We start from the raw sequence: 21,496 nt of genomic DNA, 5'->3' as shown, positions 1-21,496 counted from the left end.
AGTAAATTCTACCAGAGTGTACGCAGGACTAGCCACAGGATTATCATCATGGATTGCTGCAGCCATGAATCATCTGAAGGAATGGGCGGGCATGGGAGCGTTAGCAGGCCTTCTGGTGTTGGTCTCCTTGGTTTGCCTGTGGTATATATGCAAGATTAGAGTCTCACAACAGTGTGATGCAGCCATGATCATTCAGGCCTTTACAGCCATTGAAGCAGGACATTCGCCCCAAGCATGTTTGGATACCATAAAAAGCTAAAATGTTACGCTCAGGATGCGAGGCTAAGCACTGCACTCAGGGTCAGCCACTTTGGACCCAGAGAAGAGCATGTCTGATTGCATGCGGGTTGATACCCCAGGTCCTGCCTCTGAGAAAAAGGTATTGGACGGGTCTGATGCTCTTTGGGTGGATGACACCTAAATGAACATCTGTACAAAGTCCCAATTTATTTCTATTATCAGAGATCAGACCTCTACTCTTGCCTGATGCGTCTAAAACAAAAAGGGGGAACTGTAGAGAGCTGCGGAATGCTATGCCTTAAAGATGGAGCTGGTTTCCACCTTCCACCTTCCCGATGGTAAGTGCTCTCTGTCAGGAACAATTCCACATTTGGCTAAGGCTGAGGATCTGGCTTGCTTCCATGTATGTGGACCTATCTGCATTGCCCACATAGCACGCCTGGGTTGGCTACCCAGAGGCTATTTAAGCTGTGGGCTGGCTTTCCCCAGGGTCCGAGGATTGTTCAAGGTTCCTGAATAAACTGCATTGAAAAAAAAAAAAAAAAGAAATGTTTCCACAAATTAGCTACATGGCAAGGTTCTTTTCCTGGCTGGCCAGCAGTCTCTTTTCTATGACAAAGAGAAAGGGAAGGAGTGGTGAGGAGGGATGGAAAGAGTTGAAGGGAAAGCACTCTTCTTTGGAGAACACAAATTCCATTACTCCCAAGAGCTCATTTGCCCAATGGTCTCTTAAAGCCCCCATCTCCAAATACCCTCATGTTGAGAGTTAGGACATGAAACGTTCACACTTCAAATGAAGGTTTCCACTTGCTGTGTTTATAATGTGCGAGGCAGTGTTTTCAGAACTGCTCTCACAATTCGGCTCATTTGGTCCTCATCATAGTTTGAGAGGCAAATGTTATGACTATACATCGTATAAAGAAAGTGGCCCGAGGCACATGAGCAGCTTAGTGACGTCATATGCCAGAGCAGTAGGTGGCAGAGTGGTGCTGCAGTTCATCTTAGGGCAGATGCCACCGAGGTTCACAGCTATAGTTCTAAATAAGGTTAATAAACATCTTCCCGAGTGTTTCGTGATGGTGAAATTTGGATGGTTAAAGGAAATGCCTCTTCCATCTTCGCTTTGTTTCATGAAAGCTCTGTGCTCAGGACAGGACTTTCTTCCAGGAACCTCTATTTAGGACATGATCTGTGCTCAGTGTCACTGCTGTCAGTGACTTCCACACTTCTCAGTCTGTGCTGGTTGCTTTGACTTGATGGCTCTATCTTGAGTTCTCTGAAATGCTCACTTCTCTTGTGTGATTCTTTCTTGATGCCACTAGGTTAAGGTGGGTGTGTTGAAGCTATCTTGAATTCCTGGTGTGAAGTGGTCAGCATGTGAACCGAGGTAAAATCCAAAAGTCCCAGCCAAAGATCTATGGTACTGTAGAGAAACTCACTAGCATGGATATGCCATTCTCTCTATACCCAAAGCCAGAGGTTGTTTCAGAACCTTGCCTTCAACCATGTGGCCCCTTCTGTCCACACTACCACAGTCACCTGGCTAAATAAACCAAAAGCTTGCAGAACATGAGCCAAAATGTGAGTTCTTTAGTCAATACCCATCCTCACATGCTTTCTGAAAAACCCTAGAGCTAAGGCAATTTCACCAGGTCTTCAAGCTGGGGCATGTCTCCTCCAGCAAAACAAAAGCCGGTGTTACACATCCCAGTAATTTAAAAATATGTTCTTCTGTCTGAAATGTTGTCATGCAGTCTTCTTTTGTGCAGGTATCATCATTTTGCACTTTGAGGTAGCTTTACAGTCCATTACTACTGCCAGAGGAACACACAGATGAATTGAAAAATGTATCAAATCATGGCATGTAAATAAGCAAGGGGTTTGCTACAACTCACTACTGAGCAAATTACTGAAGATGGCTGCCTTTGGGAGGCAGCAGAATTGGCTTTTGGTTTCCTAACTAACAAAGTACCTCATTGATAAAAGAACATTAGATTTTCAGGGGTGCCATATTGTTACAATTAGGTAAACATGCTAAATAAGTGAATTATTTTATCAATACAGATTTAATTGCATTTTCTAGTCTCAACACAGGTGGGTACAGAAATGCTATTAAAATTTTTAATAGTTTTTGAGTTTTGTGTGGCTTGAATTTCTTAACATTTCTAGATTAATATCTTTTCTTTCCTTTGGGATATCTTTTCTTTGGATGCCAGCTATGATATAAATGTTGTAACTTGGCTGTGTGTTGATAGTGGCTCCTGAGTGGAACTGGCTTCTTATACAAGCCTTGTTTCAGGGATTAAATCGAAAGCCAGGTCAGAAATATGTGTATAACCAGTTAAACACCAAAAATAAAAATCTTGAAGAGTTAAAAAAAAAACAATTCAGTTTTTTAGCTTTCAATGTTAGTATAAATGGCTCTTGCTGAGAGGTAGACCTCACTGACTTTTGTGAACGCAAAACGCAGGTTTTGTGTTTTGTTCTGTGGCGTGCAGTTTAAGTTTCTGTGTTTGTTTTCCTTTTCTTTCTCGTATTCTTCTCCGCTCCCTTCATCCTTCCCTGTCTTTGAGGAAGTATTCAGGGCCCTGTATTCCGAGCTATATCTCCATGTCCAGCTTTCTTAAACATTGTTTTTATTACTGCATCTTCTCCCACCATTGAATCCCCCAACTATAATTTTATGTTATTCTTTCTAGATTCTTTCTAGGTGTGATTCCATTAGGTTAAGTTGGGTATGTTGACATTACCTCTAATGGGGATCCTGTACATGTTGAGTGTACCAAAACTGTTGAATTAGATCATTTTTCCCAGTAAAGACTCTCTGCTCTCTACCCCCAAGCGCTCAGGTTTGACATTGCTGAAGTTTGCCTACCATTTAAAATAATCTGCTTCTCACAGCACCTGTTTGATAAGGCAAGGACTCAGCTAGATATGTCAAGTAGTCTGTTTCTGGCTGATACGATGAAAAGGAATATTTTGAAGGATATCGGAAAACTTGCAGAAGTTGGAGGATGCTGTAGCCCCTTGTCATTCTTAGAGCAAGAAATGTGCCAGCTGTGGCATCTTGGGGAGACCAATCAGGGGCATACTTTAGAGCCTGGTTGTCGAAATGACCCAGGCCATTTTAGTCAATCATCCACTCCAGGTTCGAGTTTCTTCGGAGAAAGTCCATTTGCTCTAAGCTTAAGTTAGGTGGCCATTCCTGGATGGGGTGATTGACAAGCTACCAAAGATGGACTAAATCTGTGAGGAGTGTTTCTAAAGAAAAACTTGGACAGCCTTGCTGAGCCAGGGGAAATGGGTAAACGAACATATGTCTGCTTCTGGGGAAATTGATCTTAGAGCACAGCAGGTGTAAATAAGAGCTTGAGTATGGACAGACAGCGATTAAATACTACTTAAATTCACTTATCAAGTTTTCCTCTAGATGGAAAAATCTCAGCACCTTACATGCACTAATAATTGTGAAAATGTGTTTTCCACCTACGTAAAACATGTATTCAACTTACCAAACCCACAAAAATATAACACGAATGCACATGGAATCATCGGCCAGCTTTAACCAAGGGTCTTGTGATAATCCTGTTTCTTTGGGTTGCATTTTAAAGCGCTTTCATTGGTTGTATTTATACATCTGGTTTTATTAAAACTCACAAGATTTCATGTTTGAAAACTTTCTTTAGAAATACAAATCCAGGTGTCAGGCCATCATTAGGCTTATACAGACAGACAGAAAAAAACAAAAGGTAGATTTGTGCGATAGCAATACATTATTTATCTGGAGATAGAATTTATTTTGGAAAGAGACAGGGTTTTAACTCAATGGTAGAGTGTTCACTTGACATGAACAAGGCCCTTGCACTGAAAATGATGGCGACAACCATAATTATTATTCAAGCCGACTGGCTACTCCTATGTGTGATCCTAGGACTTAGGAGACTGAGGAAAGAGGGTCGCTGTGAGTTTAGGGCCACCATGAGCTCTACAGGGAGTTCCAGGACAACCTAGGTTACAGTAAGATTTTACTTTTATCATAAGGCTTTTTGCTGTCTTAATTAAGCTTGATGAATCTATTCCTTGGCAAGTCTCTTCTCAGGTTACCTCTGCCACATGTGTCGGCTGATCCTTGGGGTCTCAGAACGAATCAGAAGTTCCTTTGACTGTGAGCTCCGCATGTCAGCATGCACTTGCGTTGTGCGCAGCCGCAGCTGACTATACTCTCCTCTCTTGCAGTTGAAAGATGCATGAGTGTAATGCAGTCCGGGACACAGATGATCAAGCTGAAGCGTGGCACCAAAGGGCTCGTTCGCCTCTTCTACCTGGATGAGCACCGGACCCGCCTCCGATGGCGACCCTCTCGGAAGAGTGAGAAGGCAAAAAGTAAAACCAACCTTTGAATTCTTACCTCTGATTGACATAGTTTTGCATGGAAAAACATGGGAAGTATGGAGTACGCTCTGTGGAAGCTTTGTGATTGTGGAATTGTCATACTTTTGCAAGTTTTGGGGTCTGTTGAGTATAAAACAATAAATAAACCATGATCTTTGGGGAATGGAAATCTGTGAAGGCTTTCTTGTCCACAAATACTAAAATGCTAATATTTCCCTTATGTTGGAGATACATCGTGTTTTATTTTTATTTAGGATATCACGTTTCATAGCTTGAGACTTTTTCCTAAAAAAAGGTAAGGAATATTAGAAATCCAATGGACTTTAAAGTCTGTTGCTATCTTCCAAGCAATCAACTGATTCATGAATTAAAAACAGTTTTTAAACGGTTCAAGTTTCTTCCTCCCACTTGAGCTATCTCTATGAACAGAATTGCTCTAGAGAAACAGAACACGTAGAGAGATAACTACTTGGGTAGACACAGGTAGATGAGATTTAGCAGGGGAAATGACTCATGTGTTTATGGAGGTTAAGCAGTGTCATGATATATGTTGCCCAGTGCCTGCTAGAGAACAACAGAACTCAGTGGCGTGGCTCAGTCTAAGTCTCAGGGACTGCAGCCAAGGGAGGGGACAGTGTAACAGTCAGTTCTAGGGTGAAGGCCTGAGCTCCCTTGGTGCTGTAGATTCAAATCCCATAGTCCAAGGGCTCAAGACCACAAAATTTGGGCAGAAGGAGATGAGTGTACTAGCTCCAGGAGGGAGAAAGTTTCCTTTTATTTCCTGCCTTTTTGTTCCGTCTGGGCTGTTGTCGATTGGATAATGATCACTCCCACTGGGTGAGCATGGCTCTTTCTTATTCAGGCCATTTATTCAAATGCCAATTTTTTTCATATTAACTCTCCTAGACATGCTCAGCAATGATGTTGTTCCTGGTATCTGGGTGTGTCTTAATCAAACCTGCTGGCACTGTAACTCATACCTTCTGGATTTAGCACCAAGTTTGTGTTGAATCCCCTGTAGTCGCTCTCATCCACTCATTCCTTCTGGTTTCACATTAATGTCACTGGTTGAAAATCTCTGTACTTTTCTGGTAGCCTTTTCCAGAGCCTCCTAATGCACCTTCGTTTTTACTAGGCTCTTCTGTCTCCATCAGAAACAGAAGAATTTTTCTAAAGTATAATGTTACATTAAACATAAGTATCTTATGCCCTTTAACAAGAAACTTGGGACCAGCCACGATAAATTTTGTTTTTTATTTTATTCTCTGCATTGCTGTAGGCTCTGTCTTTGGTGCTGACATTGCAATCAAGGCAATAGTAACAAGACTTCAGCTACTCTGAGCCACAAAATAAAAATGAAAAAATAGATAGGGACTATCTCTTTCTCCTCCTCTCCCTCCTTTTCCTCCTCCTTCCATTGGCTCAGGTCTGCCAGGACTTGTCCTGGGGCTGAACATCAGTTGATTTCCCTGTGAGTCATGCAGGGAATGACTTGATACCGAGGTACAACCAGGACCTGGACCTTGGGGCAGAATGATGGAGAAGGTAGATGGCAGTTAGTAGCTTATGGAACATCTCAGATTCTTTCTTTAAAGTAAACATCCAACGTGGACAAAAAAATAGTGGACAAATACTTGGACAAAAAACACGGACAGATACTTCTCTGTTACAATTCTTAATTGTCTATGTGTTTATCATCTGCTTCCTGAATAATGTAATTCTCTGCCTGTTATCCCAGCTTCTCTAAGCCTTTGTCTATCTCTCCAACTATACCTCTCACTATTCTGCCTCCTGAGCATTTTAAGACAGCCTCCTAGCTGTGGCCCTGGTGTTTCTGTCTATCTTGGCCCCTCCTCTGGCGATCTACCTTGTTCCTTCCCACATTTCTAGGCTGCACTGCCTCTATGTTTCCCAAGGGAGTCACATTAATCTGTGCTACTTTCTTTTAATTTTCTAACCATCTTATATATTCTGCAAAATAACATCTGATTGTAAATGTTTTTTTTATATTTCCCTATATAAACACATGAAATAAATTTGTAGTATTTATTAGCCACCTTTTCTACCAGTCTTCTTGCCCTAATAGGCACCATTGTTTCTTTCCTATAAATCTCATCATACTATATAAATGATTGCCTTGGGAAGACATTGTCAAGAATGCTCCCAGAGATAAATTGTTAGGAAGTCTCCTTTGAGGCCAGTTTTGCACATTTGATCTTTAAAAGCATTCTTACAGACAATGATACTTTTTCTCTTTTAAAATGATTTTGCATTTCTCGTTTCTTAATTATTAGATAAACATCTTCACCTGCCCTATAACTATGTGTCTCACTTCCCTTACAGTACTTATTGACTCCATCTACAAAGTCACAGAGGGCAGGCAGTCTGAGATATTTCACAGACAGGCTGAGGGGAACTTTGATCCCAGCTGCTGTTTCACCATCTACCATGGCAACCACATGGAGTCACTGGACCTCATTACCTCCAACCCGGAGGAGGCACGCACCTGGATCACGGGCCTCAAGTATCTGATGGCTGGCATCAGTGATGAAGACTCCCTTGCCAAGAGGCAGAGGACCCATGACCAATATCCTTCCTTGAACTGCATGTCTGCATTGTCTGTGTGTGCCCAAGGGTACATGTATATGTGTGCATGCATGCATGTGTATTCACAAAGTAAGGGTTAAATAACACTTTGCTTCTTCCCATATTTTGAGGTCTGGTGTGTCTCCTTGCTGTCTGTTTTTCTGTCTCTTGAACTGTCCTCTGTCCTTTTTGCTCTCATTCCCAGGGCATGAATAAATAAAGCCACGGAGGCATGAATGTGTGTGAAATCAGGAACAGAATTCTGAAGAAATGGACTGTAGCTCCACAATCTGAGAGGTCCCCTATTAGACATGATTGTATTTTTATGGTGGAGAGTTCATCAGCTGTACTTGGGGGAGCACTAATTTGGATTGTAGAAAATCCTGGCATGTCATAAATTTGGTTTAGTTTAACAAGTACTTGTTGGGTTCTAATTGTGTCCTGCATACCAGGTACCTCTCAGCTGTCTTCTTCTTTTGAACTTACAGCATGGACGCTGAATGGTTAACACTGTGGAGGAAGAGATTGCTTCTTATTACATGTACCCTCTCTAAAGTGACTGAGAAATGAGTCTCCATCTGGTCTACCTCCCCTTTCTTTTAAATTTAAAAACTATAGTTTGTACTGTTTACTGTTTGAAAATTTCATACATGAATACATATTTTGATTAACTATTTCCTTCTTTCCATCTCCCCCTACTCCATCCTCAGACAAACTTTTTTAAAATGAGCCCATTTTGTGATGCTGTTAAGTACTAGGTATTAAGTATTAAGTACTAAGTATTAAGTGTAGGGCTATTCCCTGGTACATGGGCTACTTATCAGGACCACAACTGAAGAAGTCTAATGCTCTCTCCTCCCATAGACACCAGTTGCCAATAGCTCTTCCATTCAGGGTCGGACTCAGTAAGTCCTTCCTCATTTGTGCTTGCATTTTGGCTGGCTTTATTTTGTGCAGGACTTGTGCGTTCAGTCACAGCCATTGTGAATTCATGTGTGTAATCACCCTGTCATGTCTGGAGAACACTGTTTCACAGCTCCTGAAATGAGAGTGGAGGCTTGGGGGATGAGGATGTGGTTTGGGTGTCCTATTTAATACCAAATAATCACCTTCTCCATGCTTTGGCCAGTTGTGGGGCTCTGTTTTAATGTCCATCTACTGCAAAAAAAGCTTCTCTGATTGGGGCTGAGATGTGTACTAATCTACAAAGATAAGCATCCTAGAGAAAATTTAGTACCATTTTCATTTAGCAGAATAATAGTACTAGGTTCTTCCCTAGGGCGGCCATAAGTTCTTTGTTTAGTTATCACTACCAAGCATGAGTTTTACCTTGTAGAGTGGGGCTTAAATCCCATTAGAAAGCAGTTGGTTACTCTCCAAGCATTTATGTCATTATTACCTCCATGAAGGTATTTTGCCATCCTTCTGATTCTTGATGAAGCCTGTTCCTATGGCCCTACCCTGATCAGGAGATAAATAATTAATGCACTTGGTTGTTAGATACCTTCCTGCTGGGTAGAGTTGATCATGTTCTGTAGTCTTTCTGACCTCAGTTTCCCTGCCTGTAAAGTGAGGGTATTTGGTAGTCCAGGTCTGTTTTGTTTTTTTTTTTTTTTCTTCATGTTTTCAATGGTCTTAAATATATATGCATCAAAGTCTTTGTAAGAGAGAATGTCACATTCTGGTGTCATTTTCCTTCTTACCACCACCACCTCCATCACTACCACCACCACATAATCATTATCATATGCAGGAGTGAGGAGAAACTGATACTCATCTATATAGATCCCCACATAGGATATTGTTGAAACAGAAGGGAAGGGACTTCAAAAGCGTGAGGACTAAGCTGACGAGCCACAAGGTTTTCATCTCTATTCATAGCAAGCGGATGAGTGCAAGTGGAATTCTTGAATGGGTTGAAAACGTGGGGCTAACTATCTCTGCCTCAGTCTGTTGGTTTGACATTTGGTAAAGTGGAACAGATAAGAAAACGCAAGTAAGCAACAGTACTGAACAGTGGGAACACTTTCTGGAACAAACATCAAAAGCTTTATTGATGGTGCTTTTAGGAGCAATGTGCCCTCTTCACGAGTTCCAGGGCGGGGTTAATTCAGTGGCTTAGTGATGTCACCAAAGACCCAGATCTGCATCCCTAACATGTAGCTTGGTCCCTCAGCTGGCTGGCTACCCCTTGGTGAAAGGAGGTGCAGCATCTTCAGGTGGCAGTGCCAAACAGTCTGCCCAGGGGAACAGTGTTTTACCTTACAAATGAGAGAGAGAGAGAGAGAGAAGAAGAAGAAATGAAAAGGCCTTTCTAGAAGATAACTCTCATCATTGGCCAGAATTCCCACTGTAGGCCCATTCCTGCTTAAAGACCGCCATGGTGCTTTGGCAACATGAAGTATATATTGATATTTGTCATATTAGGAGCTAAATCTGAGCATTAAAAACAGCCAATCTTTTAAAAATCATAGTGATTTTCACTACATCCAGTGTAATGTAGAATGATTATATTTTTCAAAGCAAAGTAGCAAAAACTCAAAGGATCCTGCTGCTTTATTACCTTACATGTTTCTCTCATGTCAGATGTAAGAGAGCACATGAGTTTCCATATCTATTTTGTACTTAGCCTGTAATGATAGGTTGTCTTATCACTATTCATGATATGTAACTCCAGCACATGATCATCCTGCCTCACACAGATAAGGTGTGAAACCTGGAGAATTTCATCAGAGATACTCAGGAATGCACTCTGAGGATGGCTGGATTAAGTCTAAGATTCTCCCCTTTCCCTTCAGTAGCTGACCCTGATTAGAGCATGACTCCTGGCTATATTCATGTAGTTGAGGTTCTGTATGAAACAAAGAAAAACAGTGGTCACAGAAGAAGCAGTCAGTTCTGGAAGCTGTGATCTGCATCCAGTTAATTAGAACCCACTCTAATATCTCAGAGCCTTCAGCCCATAGGTCAGAGTCAGAATCCTTGACACAGACAAGTAAGAGGTGGGCGTAGATGGTATCCTTGGCATCTTGACTTAGAGACATAAGAGGTAGCCACAGGTGGCAGGTCTTATTGCTTTATTGGGGTCTTTTGTTTTCTGCTTTCTTTAAACTTGATGCACTTCTTTTTACTGTTGCTTAAAAGTATTTATATTTGAATTTTTCAGTGTGGTGGCTAAGAACTATCATATTCTGGAAACAGGTCATTTGGGAAGAAAGCACACCTGAGACCTGCACAGGGGAACAATTTTATAAGATACTTAGAGACAGTTGGTGTTTGTGCCAGTAAGGGAAGGAAAAAATTAATAGATAGTAAGAAAAATAGAGAAAAGTAGTTTGAGGCAGGTCACCATTTTTCAGAATTGGCATGGTTTTAAGTAATATACCAGTACATTGGCATTGCATTTTTAAACATTTTCTTGTGTGTGTGAGTGCACACATGACTGTGCCTGGTCATACTATGGTGAAAGTGTGGCGGTCAGAGGACAACATGTAGGAGTTAGTTTTCTCCTACCACGTAGGTGCCAGGGACTAGACTGAGGTCATCAAGGCTTGACAGCAAGGACCTTTACCCATTGAGTCACCTCTCCAGCTCCACACTGACATTCTTGATTGGAAACAGGTTTAATTAATCAGGGAGAAAGGATGTAGGTTGCTCACGGTAAGACTTCACTTAGGACTTAAACTTTCATGAATAAATAGTAAGTATAATGAATCTTCAGTGGCTGAAGGAGAAAACCCCTCCATCTAAGGTGTGAACTGAGTTAGTTTTCCACCATGGTGGGCTGGGTAGTGTGCGGATTTGGGTGGATTCTACCCTTCTGTCTCACAATCTGTGTCAGTGCTGGTAATGTTGGTGCCTGCTCATTGGTGGGCATGGAGAACAGACAGACTGATGCAGGCACAGCCCACCACACAGTGGCCACTTCACTAACAGGCTGCTTGCTGAAGGCTGGCAGATTTCTTCCTTCTTCCTTTAGGTAGATGGACTGTGAAATCTCAGCTCCCTGCCCCATGCAGAGATGATGGTGCTGGTGTATAAACTCACTCCTTCCATCCTGACACTGAAGGATGTTGTCCCCTGCAGTGTGCCTTAAGTTAGAACTTTACTGTTTCAGGCTGCAGGGCAAATGCAGATCACTACCTGGGTTTCTCTGGGATTATGAACTGAGAATGTGTTGAAGTGGTTGGGAAAAGTTAAGAGAATGACAATATTTTTTATTTAAAACCTAAGCTTCATTGTGCACCAGCAAAGTCTTATTGCAACAGAGCTGTGCACCTTCCTGCAGGTGTTCATCAGGCTACTACGCCATCAGTTAGGGATAGATGAGTTGTCTGCAAAGACTGGAAGGTTGTACAAGAATTTTAATCCAGCAGCATGGCTACTCTGGCTGTAAAGACATGTCTTTATCCTTAGGAGAGGCATGCAGATCTCTAAGTTCTGTTCAGGCAGTTCAGTTGAGTCAGTTGAGTTCAGTTGAGTTGCGTTAAAAGGCAGTGTAGTGGAGTTGAGTTTGTGGAATTCAGAAGCAGTTTTACCAGGAGAGTTTTACAGAGACAGGTTAAAGACAGCATGAGCCACACAATGAGAAGGAGCCAGAAGATTAGAGCAGATTGCTAGAGTTAGTTTGAGGGCAAACAGAGCAATTCAGTCAGAAGCTGAGAGAAGCCAAATTGAATCAGTCAGCTTAGAGAGGCATTTGAGCTAGAACAGCTGAGTTGAATCAGCCAGAGAGTGATCAGAAAGAGTTAGAAAGGGCAAACTTATTCAGCAGTAAGTCTTTGAGGCTGAAAACATTGTAGGCCTTGTGTTGTGGGTTATTTAATATTTACTATTGATTTATTTTTTTTACCTAAACAGTGGTTATTCCTAAACACCTGTATAACCAAATCACCACACAGAGTCTAGGATATATTTAATTAACCTAGAGCACAATGCTGGGCAACAGTTACTCCATCCTAAATCTCCAAGCCTGCATAGTTTCCTACCATTCAGACTCACCCATTATACTTGCTTTTAGTGATATCTTAGGTCGGTTCATTTCTCCATGTGGTTCCAAAACCTCTCCTCCTCCTCTCCTCCCTGCTTCCTTCCTCTTCCTCCCACTCTAGAACAGGATGTCCCACCCTATCCTCTCCATTGCTCAACGTGGCATGTGTACACAAACTTGAGACAGGTGATGCTGAGAATAAGCATCACAATGCAATGTCCAGATTGAAACCAGATAGTGGGGGAGAGAAATCAGCATTTGAATGAACAAGGGTAAATTTTATACACTCCAAAAGAACATTATACCAACAGTCTTGATTAGATTGTATGGAGGCTAGAAGCTTCCAGGATTAGGCCTGGGTTAGCAGATGAGGGCAATAAACCTCTAAGATGACAATTAAATCCGGCGAATAAAAGATACTTCAAGAATTGAGTGTTAGCCACATCACAGAACGTTTGCCTACTCTCATGCTGATGTGAAATATTACCACGTAATTTTGCATTCTCCTATGGTTTTGTCATAGAAAATGCCAACCATGACATTTATTTTCTTTCTCCTCTGATTTTTCCTCTGCAGAATGACTTGCTCTTCTTAATGTTTTTGTTGTGTGTGGTATTGACTCATCAGTTAAGAGGTGTTCTTTCTGGGCACTCACATCTTAGTTATAAAGCACAGCTTGAAGATACCAGGAAACTTTCAGCTGCTTTTCTTTATGCGCTATTACTGGAAATAATGGGTTTTCCTCTCATAGGATGTTGAAATTACAAGTGAGATCCTGGTTATCTAGTTGTGGTTCCTGACGCTGGAATGGAAGAAACAGAGGCACTGAGAGGTGACGTTGGTGACCTACTGTAACAGGGCAGTGTCATCAGTAGAATCAGGACCAGCGTTTATTTCTTGTTCGGACTCCACTGTGCTTCATCAAGCCCTCTGCCCTGTAATGCAGCTGTCACGCCAGCTATGGACAGGCGTGAAGCCTTGCAGACCTAAGTGCAGCCTAATGAACTGTATCTACAGGATGTGCTCACGCTGAGGGTTGGCTGTCCCTTGCTTCTCCCCAAGTCTTTTAGAGGGTTTGGTAGATAACTGTAGAACAAGTAGATGGAAATCTGCTATGACTGGATTCATTTACTCACTTCTTTGTACTATGGCTAAGGAGTGTTCTGTCAAAAAGGATGGTGTTTCAGGCAGAGGGCACGGTGCACAGAAAACAGAAAAAAGTTACATACTAGTGACTGGTCATCCTTTGAATTCTTTGCCTAGTTTTCTTCCAGTTCTGTTCTCCCGTTAACGCCTAAGTAAAATATATAGTGCGCTCCCGACTGAAGTTTACAAGAAAAAATGGAAAGAGCTGCGCTTTTGTGTTAGTTTTGTTATAAAAGAGCTTTGGGGGCGGAGGAAGCTCATCAACGGGGCCACGCACTGAGTGCTCGTCACTCCCCGGCCCCTGGGAAGGTCTGAGACTGGGGCCTCCCGCGGCCCTAACCGGGCTCTCCCTGAGCGGGGAGGTGAGTTCCCAGAGAGCTTTGGAAGGAAAGCACATTTTACCTTTCTGGTTGTTGTAACTTTGTTCTTACGTTTACAGTGACTAGTGCGTATGCATTGTGTAAATTAATGGGGTTTGTTATATTCATTCATTCATTCATTCGTACACATATACTTTTTACTTTCTTTTTTTTTTTTTTAATTTTTATTTTAATTTAGTGTGACGGTATCAGATCCCTTGAAATTGGGGTTACAGAGAGTTGTGAACTGCTATGTGGGTGCTGGGAATTGAACCCCGGCCCTTTGGAAGGGCAGACAGTGCTCTTAACCACTGAGCCATTTCTCCAGCCCCTACTTTTTACTTTCTATGGCATTAATCTTTCGCAGTTACAATTTGACTCATAGGAAATGTAAGTGTATTTTGCTATCACTGGGAGGTTGGTTGATATTTTGAGTGAGGGAAGCAAATCTTTTGGAAATGCTACCTGCTTGATAAGGTGACATTATCCATTGGTCCTCTGCTGTGATTCACTTCTATTCTTCCACTTATTAGTTTGCTTTTTAAATTTTAATTTAAAATTAAATGTCTAATTAAAATTAAAAATAAAATGTCTATTTAGTTTGGGTGTGTTTTTTCTACATGTATTTCTGTGCCTATTATCTGCAGAGGATAGAAGAGGGCATTGGATCCTTTGGAGCTGGAGTTACAATGTGAGCCTCCATGGGGGTGCTGGGAATTGAACCCAGGTTGTCTGGAAGAGCAGCCAGTGCTCTTAACTGCTCAGCTTTCTCTCTAGCCCTGCCATTTCTTGATATTTAAACCTATGCTTTTCCCTGAGTTTGATTCTCTGGTTTCATTCTTTCTTTTTTTAAATCACTTTCATTCTTTTCCTCTTAAATACTTTTTAAACTTCTAAGCTCAATTAAATGTTCTGTGCATGTTATATGTTAAAATGCTATATGTTAATTGGAAATTTTCAATGTATCCATTTGATTTGCTCGTTTATTTGAGGATTTTGTAAGTCTCAATGCCATACCAATCCTTTATATCCAAACTCAGCTTCATATTCTCACCACCGAGTCTCACATGTGAGCTAAGTGACTATGGTTAGAAGTTTGGAGTTGTTAGGGAGAGCATGATCATATCTCATGATAAAGGGAGAATGCAGACTTTAGGCCTTATGTGCAGAAAACACTAGGTCACCAATGTACAGGGCACTAGATCAGGTTGTAAGAGTCGTGGAATTGAGACTTCATTCTCTTACCTATTTTGACCAAAACCCTTTTCTTTTTCTTAGCAATAATGAGGTTCACATAGATGGTCTAATTCTTTAAATGTAAGAGTGAGATGGAGAAGAAAGAGAGTTGATATCTAGATTGGCAGGATGATGAAAACAACATACCCAGGGAGAAGGGCACAGGAGAAGATGAAGCCTAGATTTGTTATATTTGACATTTCATCATAATGAGATCCTTGAGCCAAGAGTTAGAGCTTGAACACCAGGCTGTTCCTGCTGTGTCCTGTCTCTGTGTTCCACAAATGAGGACCTCCGAACCTATGTGTAGGAACGAAATTTGTGTTAGCATGGTGCATAATTGAGAAGAGGTCAGAACATGAGGAAAAGGATGGCATATGAGGTCCTAATACCTGTGATGTTGTCAGTGGGGGCTAGGGTACTTCTCTGCACAAGAAGTATGACCAGTGACAAACTGCCCCCTTAAAGCTGGTGGAGCATAGTGCTTTCCAGCAGTAAGTTTAACAATTAATTTGGATTAGGTTGAGTTAGAGAGTTTGAATGGAACCTTTCAGCAGGCTGGTATGACTCCAGTTTTGTGTTGGAGGGCACCATCCATGAGCATCACTCCCCTCCCCCACCCCTTCTCTGTTATTGTCATTATCAGGCTCTCCTCAGTGCCTGTGCACTTCAGGGCCTCCTCAAAAGCATCTCTTCTGTTTCCATGTCGCTGACAGTGTCCTTGTGACATTCAACGAGAGAGCAGTTCTGATTTGGGTGAGAACTTTTCTTTGACCTTTGTGCACATGGGTGAAGCAGACCTTCGAGGAGGCGGATAAGAACGGCGATGGCCTGTTGAATATTGAAGAGATCCACCAGCTGATGCACAAGCTAAATGTCAATCTGCCCCGCAGAAAAGTCAGGCAAATGTTTCAGGTGTGTGTGTGCACAATTGTCTTGGCCTTCTGTAAAACACAGCAGTTACTGATATACTCAGGCACGTTAAAAAAAAAAAAAAAACAACTATTATTTTGTTGGAGGCTGGTATGACTTGCTTTATAACATTTTTCTTTGATAAAGTCGAGGCGTTATGCCTCATCAAGGGAAAGTTCTTCATAAACTTAAGTATTCAGTTCTGTCCCCCTGAATGCTTTGCCGTCGCTGCTTTCAAGAGCAGTTGGAAGCACTCTTCCTGACACTTGAACGGTGGCGTGAACCTGACCAAGTCCTTTTGAGAGGATGAACACGCTTCGTCTGCCTGCCACAGGGGGCTGCTGTGAGGGTTAGAATAAAAACCACGGAACAGGAGAAAAACAGCACTGTCAGAAGCCCCAAGAGCTCTCTTTGGCTTCTGAAGAGTTTAAGATTGGAAACCCATGAGTCTTAGAAGTGCTACTGTCAGAGAGAATTCAGCCCTCCCTTAGTGTGTGAGACGGGATGCTCTTCCCGCTCCATCCTTGAGGGAAGGCCTGGGCTGGAATTTAATTCTGCGGCATCCTGCTGGGTTGTGCTTGGAAGTGAGTACACGGTTAATAATGAGCAAGAGATAAATTACAAAACAGCATTTATTTGGAAATAAGTCATATGCATAGACCATGTTTTATAAAGACTTTTCATTCTATGTGATGAAGTCAATATCTTGGGCACATAGTAAGCATAAAAAGGGAAAATGTTTCATGTTTGGGGCTTCTGTTTTCTAATCACTTGCTGCTCTGCCCTTAGTAGGGCAAGGAGATAAACAACAGTGGCCATGTGTTCTAATAAGTGAATGGAAGACAGGCTGCATCCCTTCTCTGACCCCTTTAGGTGGTCCTGCTTAGGGGACACTCCTGTTGGAGATGGTTTGTGCTGGGGCATTTGGTTCCTTTGCACTGGAGAACAACAGGATAAAAAAAGGGAGAAATAAAATACAGGGAAAACTAGAAAATATTTATGTCCTCTGTCTTATGGGCTCAGAGCAACTTCTTTAGACAACTTTATTTAATAGTTACTGTTTTAAATTAGCATGTGTGATAGATTCATTATGGCGTTTCATACTTACTTTGTTTCATTGATTCTCTTCCCCCATCACACACTTTTACGCTTGTGGCCCTAAGTAGTTTCTTTTCTACGTCTGTATCATTCTGTATATGCCGAGACAAGGTCGTGGTCCAGCCTGGCTCAGAATTTACAGAGCTCCTTCTGCCTCTGTTCTGTTCTCTGAGCGTCCTGTTCTGGCATAGTAAGCCGCTGCCTACATGGTGAGACAGTGCTCTTGGATTTTAAAATGTGGTCAGCCAGAAATTGACGAGAGCATACCTGCTCTATGTGAAGTATGTTCACACGGATTCCGAGTCAAGCGGAGAAAGGCTTGTAGTGGGAATAAGAGTTTCAAAAGTTAAGTACACTCATATGAAATTCTTGAATCCGGAAGTGTTTTGGGTTTAAGACTTTATTTTTTAGGGTTTGGGATATTTTAATACACACAAGTGGGAATCTTAAATATATCTGTTAAATTGGAGTATAAACACGTATGTGCGCGCGCACACACACACACACACACACAAAGACAGGGTCTCACTGTAGAGTTATGGATGGCCTGGAACTCACCCTGTAGACCACACTGGCCTTGAATTCTCATAGAATTTCCTGCCTCTGCCTTCTGAATGCTGGGATTAAGGAGTATATCATCATGTCTGGCATGATTAAACACATTGATTTAAAGTTATAACAGTAAAACAAACTGTATACTCCATTTCTTAGAAGAAAAAACTATTCATTATAGTCCATATATATCAAAACCAATCCACACCCTCATTTAAAATGACAAAATAGAGCTATCAGCATCATACAGAAAAGCTCTACAAGGTTCAAATATGTTTCTGTGTGCTCTTAAAATTATCATTAAGCAAAAATTTTTATTAAAAATTTGGAGTGCTTCACACTAATTTGCATGTTATCTTTGCTCAGAGGGCTAATCCTCTATATTATTCTAATTTTAGCATATGTGCTGCTGAAGTAAGCATGAGCAATAAGCAACATTTTCATGAGCATTTCAACCTTCAAGGCTATATTTACATCTACTCAACTACTGAGCATTCTTTCTAAAACCCAAGGCTTCCAAATGCCACTTATTTCCTGTCAGTTTTGTTTGGTTACCATTGTGTGCACTTGGAGTGAAGGTGATCATGTAAATGGTTTGGTTTCTCATTTTGCTTCCCAGGCTGTTTAATGACGAATTCAGCCAATCTCAAGATCTGTGTTGAACAGTTCTTGTGCAGTAGTTATTAACAACTAATAATTTAAAGTAAACATCCATCCGTATGACTGTTCAGACTTTTCCTTGGAAGGAAAGCTGATGGTACCACTGCTGTAAGAGCCCAAAGCTGGAAGCTACCCACGAGGCATCAGAGCGATGGTGGTAGAAGAATTACATCCATTAAGAGATTACAGTTCTGAAGCGGGTGACAGACAAGTGCTCACGCTACGAACTAACACACTCCCTGTCCTTGTCCTTCATCTGTTTTGCTCAAGGAATCTTTCTGACTCCTCAAAGTTCAGCTATCCGTTTCCGCATGTTTAAAGATAGGCTTTCTGGTTTTGTTTATGGTTTCCTTTGGCTTAATTCTTCTTTAGCTTTTTAGTTGAATTGCTAGCTTTTTGTTTGATTTTTACCTTTGAGACAGGCTCTCTTTATGCAGTCCAGGCAGGCCTCCAATGAGCCATTTTTCTGCCTCATTCTCACGTCAGGTTCTGTTTCCTAGTAAGACCTTCTAGTAACACATTTGACTTCAAGCTTTAAAGATTTCACGTATCTTTAACGGCTTAGTGCTTGCTTGTTTGTAATTTTTATTTCTGATTCTGGGGTTGAAAGCAGGGCTGTCATACAGATTTAGGCTTAATTTACGTATGTATTTTTAAATTTGTGTTTTGCCTGCATGCATGTAAGGGTACCATGTACATGCAGTACTGAAGGAAGCCAGGAGAGGACATTGCAGACCCTGGAACTGGAGTTACAAATGGTTGTTAGCTGTCATGTATGTGTTTGGAACCAAACCTGGGTCCTCAGCGAGTGCCGTGCTCGTAACTGCTGAGCCATCTCTTGAGCCTCAAATTTGTACAAAGTTGAATTCGATTTGCTCACTTTGATATGTTTCCTTTTGTTTAGAAACATAATTTCTGTGCCTGCTTCAAAGATTTTTGTTAATTTATGGATGTACTATAGCCAGTTTGGTTTGTATCAAGTTGGCTATAGTTTGTTGAAAGTTTCTCCATTGCCTAATAATCAATTTTTATAATGTTCTGAATGTGCTTAAAAATGTATTTTTTTTGTGATTTATGTTTTAGCCCTTTCACAGTGAATGTTTCTTTGTTATTGTGAATTCACTATTTCCAATTCTCACCAGTTTTCTCCCCTATACCTCGTTCAGGAAGCTGACACAGATGAGAATCAGGGAACCTTGACATTTGAAGAATTCTGCGTTTTTTACAAAATGATGTCATTGAGACGCGACCTTTATTTGCTGCTCTTGAGCTACAGTGACAAGAAAGACCACCTGACTGCAGAGGAGCTGGCTCAGTTTTTGAAGGTGGAACAAAAGGTATCAGTAGACTATGGAATGGATTGTTCGCTCAAAAGTACTTGAGAGATTTGGGTATCTGGGTATTGGCTGTATCTGTTAAATGCAGGATACACTGATAAATAATACAAGTTATCAAAAATTGTACCAGTGAATCTTTTACAACATCTGTGTATGAGCTCTGAAACCTAGCATATATTGCTTTATCTTGCCTATGTTGAATATTTCGTGAATTTTTCCACAAAGGAATAAAAGTTAACTCATATTTCATTTTAGATACACTAGGAATGTGTTTTTTGTTTGTTTGTTTTGCTTTTGTTTTAGTACTGCGAGGTACTAGTCATTCTATAAATTTGAACTGTGTATTGATATATGGTGGTCTAAGTTAGTATTAGTTGATACTAAATTCATAGTGCGTTTTCATAACCATGACATAATTCTTAGGTCACATTATAGACACTGATAATTCAGATAGGAAATTGGCATCCAATCATGTGCAAAAGCTAGTAAATTAAGCCTTGCCTAGAGTAGGAATTCTTAAATCTACTTAAAGGAAAACATTAAATTTTAATATATTATAGGCTGGATTATGATCAACAGGTTTAATTTTTTCATGTTGCTGTTTTATAATTGTTCAAACTCCATTTCTCAGTACAGTGGAGAAGTAATGGCTTTATGCATAAATTTCAAACACAGGTAGAGACTTGAATGTGTGACATTTCAAGGTAATTCATCACTTTCTATGAGTGCAAAGTATATTGCCGAGTCATCGTGCTAAGTTTTTGGAATGTGCAAAACATGCCCCCAGAGATCCCAAAATAGAGAGATATTTCTCAATGTTTTCTAATTTCCAGAGTCTATGACACGAAGAAAGAATGCTAAGAAGTAAAGCCACACCCTTTGTTTTGGTCTTGAGGGAGGGTGCTCGTGTGGCAGAGGATGCCTGTACGCTTGTTGTTCCCGGACTGTTTTTTGAGCTCTGCAAAGCTCAGCAAAGCTATATATTTCTTAAGGTTTCTCCTTTTTAGGCTTATAAAACTAATTATGACTTGAAGAAAGAAATAATGCAGGAGGTAGATGGATCAAACTGAAAATGAGTCTTTTGAAACATCAGTGCCTGCCCCCGTGACAGACCTCCTTCAATGAGGTCAAATCTTCTAATATTTCCCAAACATTTCCACCACCGGGGGCCCAAGTATTCAAACCTATGAGCCTTCTGGTGTCATTCTCATTCAGATCATCACAGCTATTCATTCTAAAACTTGTGTGTCATAAAATGCTCTTGATATATGTTTTTCCCCTGCAGGATTAGGTTAAGAATGGAAGTAGTCATTTTTAGTTAATTTCTTGTATTAACTGTTCAATAAATTGTCGTGTTTACTTACTTGTGCAGATTTGATCATGTCCAAGAAGGCTATGTAAGATTACAAGTGAGCACGCACCCATGAGTGTACTAGGTTTCACAATTCCATAGAGAATAATTTTTTCTTCACTCTTTATACAACTTGAGGGTCTTAAAAGTATTTAAGACCCTTACAGATTTCTGTGATAAATTCTCCTGTCACAGAGGAGACTTCATAAGGAAATGAGGATGTGAGAAAAATAGGGATACCTATGTATGTTTTAGGCCAGGTTTGATTGCACCTGGACAGACATGCAGACACAGGAAAATGTGAATGATAGATAAAGGCTGTGATGTTATGCTTTTGAGTAAAAGCAGAGGGTAAACTTAGCAAGACCTGCTTGTTCAGACCCTCTGGCATCTCTTCATCTTTGGCTCCTTTTCTGTGGGTGTAGGCAGGGCATCTTCTGAATGTGAGTAATCTACCCTAACTTGAAGGGAAAAAAATCAGAAAGTCTTTCCCAGGAGCAAATACCTGCTTAAAGGGAGAAGACCTGAGGGGGGTCAGAGACAGCTTCCTGCATTTGCTCTTTCTTCACATTCTCAGATGCTGTGTGTTAAGGTAGCCCATCAAGAATCACACCGCTTATACACAGCTAGGAGCTAG

The 21,496-nt window shown here is 41.0% G+C and overlaps 1 protein-coding gene and 1 non-coding gene across 2 annotated transcripts in view; one reads left to right on the top strand and one right to left on the bottom strand.

Annotated features, from left to right (window-relative positions):
• The window catches only part of Plch1 (phospholipase C eta 1), a 201,507-nt gene that overhangs the window by 118,529 nt on the left and 61,482 nt on the right, over window positions 1-21,496 (top strand). The window contains exons 3-6 of the mRNA XM_060378383.1: window positions 4,477-4,623; window positions 6,976-7,219; window positions 15,735-15,864; window positions 19,338-19,508. Of these exons, the coding sequence (XP_060234366.1) occupies window positions 4,477-4,623; window positions 6,976-7,219; window positions 15,735-15,864; window positions 19,338-19,508 (692 nt within the window). The remainder of the gene's footprint in view (window positions 1-4,476; window positions 4,624-6,975; window positions 7,220-15,734; window positions 15,865-19,337; window positions 19,509-21,496) is intronic.
• Window positions 17,831-17,933, bottom strand: LOC132652563 (U6 spliceosomal RNA). Its single transcript, XR_009590166.1, has one exon. It is a non-coding gene; the product is annotated as a U6 spliceosomal RNA (small nuclear RNA).

Source organism: Meriones unguiculatus, chromosome 2, assembly GCF_030254825.1.
Source record: "Meriones unguiculatus strain TT.TT164.6M chromosome 2, Bangor_MerUng_6.1, whole genome shotgun sequence".
In the NCBI taxonomy this organism is placed as follows: Eukaryota; Metazoa; Chordata; class Mammalia; order Rodentia; family Muridae; genus Meriones; species Meriones unguiculatus.
Note: the sequence above shows the minus strand (reverse complement) of the source record. Positions and strands in the feature narration are given on the sequence as shown.